The following is a 3,822-nucleotide window of genomic DNA, read 5'->3' on the forward strand; positions in this document are numbered from 1 at the left end:
AGGAACATCTTTTACACATGTATTCAAATACATGATTGCCATTTTTAAATATATGTTTCTTTTCATACATATTGTACATTTTTTGTATTCACTAGGAACATTTTTTACACACATATTCAAATACTTGATTACCATTTGTAAATATATTTTTTGATGTCTACTTCTTGTTCATACATGTTGTACATTTTTTTTCATTGATTTATGTACGTATCTGGCACACCACATCGTTTTGACAAAACTGCCGAACGACCTGGCTGCCCTTGGATCCCGATCGCTCGATCCACAGGCAGCTCGCGGCGCTGGCATCGTCTCTTTCCTCAGCGCGACCCTCTTGCCTCCACCGCAGGTCGTGATCCCAACGGCCGCTTCCGTCTGCCCTGCACACCACCGGCCGCCGTCGACGTGCGCCTCCAGCGGCTTTCCGCGCCGGATCCGCAGTTGCGCCGCCCTATCCCCTGCCTTCCCAGCTGACGCACGAGCTCCTGCCCGACCTCGGAAGGCCATGCGCCGGTGCCCATGAGGCCATGCATACTGCAGCGCATGGATCAGGCCGGAGAGGGCGAGATCCGCTTGTCGGCGTGCGCTGATGGAGCACTCTGGCATGGATATGTCGTTTGGACTCCTCTCCCGTGGCTGCTGGTTCCAACTACTCGCCTGCTGCCGCTGCATCACTTCGACAAGAGCGCCGTCTTGTTGTTCCATGTAGGTTACAGGAAAGCTCCATGCAGGCTATTGCAACAACCGACATCGTCATCTTTTCTACGAGAACGACGTCTAAACTGCTATATCTTTGCTGTAGATGTTCATCCAAATGCCTCATGGTGTGCTTCTGTCGTACAGCCGTGCCCATGTCCATCTAAGTGCCTAAGAGATGAAAAACAATGGCCACGTTTTGCTGTGCCATGTAGGCCACTAGAACAATGAGATTTGTCACTTAAGGCTGCAATTAAAACACTCATGTCGTTGTAGCATGAATGGCCGTTATAGTAGGTGACTTAATACAGTATGCGACAACTCACTTTGTCATGATACGTACCTCATGACAATTTTCGTGTAAATAACATGGTAATTCATGTTGGCTACTTTAGTGTTGTGTTAAATATAATGGCGGTAATTTCCGTGTAAATATTGCGTTACTTTACGCACCGCAGACCTAATAATTTACGTGCAAAACACCATGGTAACTTTCGACCGGGGAAAAAATGTTGTTGAAACATACCCCCGGTTCTTTTTGGAATTTGCCACATGGTTCGCAATTTTCACAGTCCTTTTTTCATATACATATAAACATATTTTTATAGATGTTTCACATTTTGCAAATACCTTTTTTTACAAAAACATGCTTTGAACATTTTTTTCCAATACATGTTAAACAATTTTTAAATACACATTGAAACATTCTTTTAGTGATAAAATATTTTTTTACTATACAAACTATTTTTTACATTGTACACATATTTTATAACTGTGAACTTTTTTAAATGCAACATACATTTTTTTTAATAACACAAACATTTTTTTACAATGTATAAACATTTTATGTACACATGATTAACATTTTTTGTAGATATGATAAACATTTTCTACTTTTTTGATTCACATTTTCTACCTTTTTATTCACCCTGTACATATTTTGTAAACAGAAATCGATTTTTCTATACACTTTTAATATTTTTGCAAATGCAAGATTATTTTTATAAAACAATTATGTAATTTTTTAAATATTTTTTAATTATGTGTGTGTATATATAAATATATATAATACTGTATTGCCTAATATAAACAAAGTGAGCCGCGGCTACTTGGCTATAGGCCAATACGTTGCCCTGCAGGTGAGTTTCCTGGGCCCTCAGGATGCCTCCCGCCGACGAACTCCCCCCCTGTGACTGTTACGACGGTGGCGGCGATTAAAGCAAACAACCGCCCACTCTGAATACCCAAACAAACCAATGCACCAACCCATTTGACATTTGTCCCAAGGTTTTCAGTTTGTTACATAAAAGAAACCAAAATGGACACCACCATGAACAATACTAGTAGAGAGCAGATAAAGCACGTACTGTATGCATTAAGAAAAACCTAAAACCAAAGAGCTTTTAATTGCTACTAGTGATGTTTTCCAGAAATCAAGCGTGTACGTACTACAGCAAACAAGTTGCAAGTTCAAATACATGGCATGTCGGGGCGCCGGCGCGACCGGCGGTGGCTCTTCCTGAGCCGAAGCACGCCGAGCAGCGCCCTCACAATGTCTCCCGCCGCGGCCGCCCAGGACGGCTTCCTCCCCTTCCCATGGAACGGCGACTGGTACGACGGCGGCGGCGAGGGGGGCGGAGGCAGCAGCGTAGCACCACCAGCGCCGCTGCTGGTCGCTGTGGTGGCTGGGAGGGACGACTCCGGGGAGACGGCGGCCGCGCCCCTCTTTGGCGTGCCGGGCGCGGACTCCCAGAGGAACGGCACGGCGCCGGCGCGCAGGCTGTAGTAGACCCTGAAGGACGCGTTCGTCACGCTCGACCGCTCCCTCACGGACGCCGCCCTGCCATGGTCGCCGCCGCAACTTCCGTCGGTGGAGCTCGGCCGGAGCGCGGGCTGCTGCTTCGAGCCCATTCCTAGCTGCTACGATCGCTCTGCTGGAGAGAGAGGCCTGCCTGCCTGCCCGTGTGGTTTTATAAGTAGCGAGAGTCTGAACTGGAGCTTTTTATTTTTTATTTTTTGGACACTTGAGCTGCTGGATGGATGAAAGGATCCTGCATCAGAATAATTGATTGGAAAGAATTAGGTTTAATAATGAGACAGTGAGAAGTGTGAGCTGGAAGCCTAGGTTTTAATGGCTGACAACAAGCCTGCATCCGCTACTAACAATGACCAGCCGCTGATGCTGCACCGTCAGATTGGCATTGACAAGAAATCCCTCCTATCCTGCTCAGTGTGTTTCTTGAAGCTTCATTGCTTAACCACCACGATTTGTTGCTCCGATTCTGTTTAGTACACTACTACTCCCTCCATCCGAAAAAGCTTGTCTATGTATCTAACACAAGTTAGTGCTACATACATTCATTTGAAGAACAAGATTGGGACAAGCTTTTCCGGACGAAGGAAATACTACTTACTTTCTGACGATGCCGCCTCACCTACAGGACAGCAAATGGAGATTGAAAGCTTGCTGGTTTCGGGTAGCAACAGAGGACGTGATTAATTTCTGGTAGCTGATCTTGCACCATCCTTAAAATGATTGATGGATGAAAAGTGACAGATGAATCACCCAACTGACTAAGTGAAAGCCACCCGGCCCTGACCAACTCGTAAAGAGCAGGAATTTGTACCTAGTAGCTCGCCCGAAGCTGTTGTCCGACGCTGAACTTTTTGCCCGTACCATCTCTGGTGCACTTGACCACGTGCCTCCCGTTGTTGTTTGTCAATGCTGCAGCATGTTAGGTTATCTAACCTTAATTACAAATGCAAGTGATTGCTTAAAGTCATGGTTAAGTTAAGCAGGCAACCTCCCAACTCCAAGTCAGAAGTCAACACCCACCAAATCGATCAGGGGCTTTACTAGGATGTAAACATCATCAAATCTAAATGATGAAATAATTAAACTTTTATTATTTGACTGTAGTTTTGAAAAATTTATAAATGTTTGGAAAAAAATTGATTGGACCGCACAGTAACAATGCGATGCACCAACCTATTGAAAGGCAAATGTACACAACACAGCCCCTCAATTTCCTACTAGTGAACTTTAAAGGAGAGCTTCAACCAACAAATAAACAACGAAACAACAAAATAACATGCACAAGTGATTTCTGTGGGAAGATCTCCTTGGTG

At 44.8% G+C, this 3,822-nt stretch overlaps 1 protein-coding gene across 1 annotated transcript; it reads right to left on the bottom strand.

The window, feature by feature from the left end:
* Positions 1-1,950: 1,950 nt before the first annotated feature.
* On the bottom strand, positions 1,951-2,619 carry LOC119298277. The gene has a single exon (XM_037575741.1). The coding sequence runs from the start codon at positions 2,602-2,604 to the stop codon at positions 2,164-2,166; it is 441 nt and encodes a 146-aa protein (XP_037431638.1). The 5' UTR covers positions 2,605-2,619; the 3' UTR covers positions 1,951-2,163.
* Positions 2,620-3,822: the final 1,203 nt, after the last annotated feature.

This window comes from Triticum dicoccoides, chromosome 5A, assembly GCF_002162155.2.
Source record: "Triticum dicoccoides isolate Atlit2015 ecotype Zavitan chromosome 5A, WEW_v2.0, whole genome shotgun sequence".
In the NCBI taxonomy this organism is placed as follows: Eukaryota; Viridiplantae; Streptophyta; class Magnoliopsida; order Poales; family Poaceae; genus Triticum; species Triticum dicoccoides.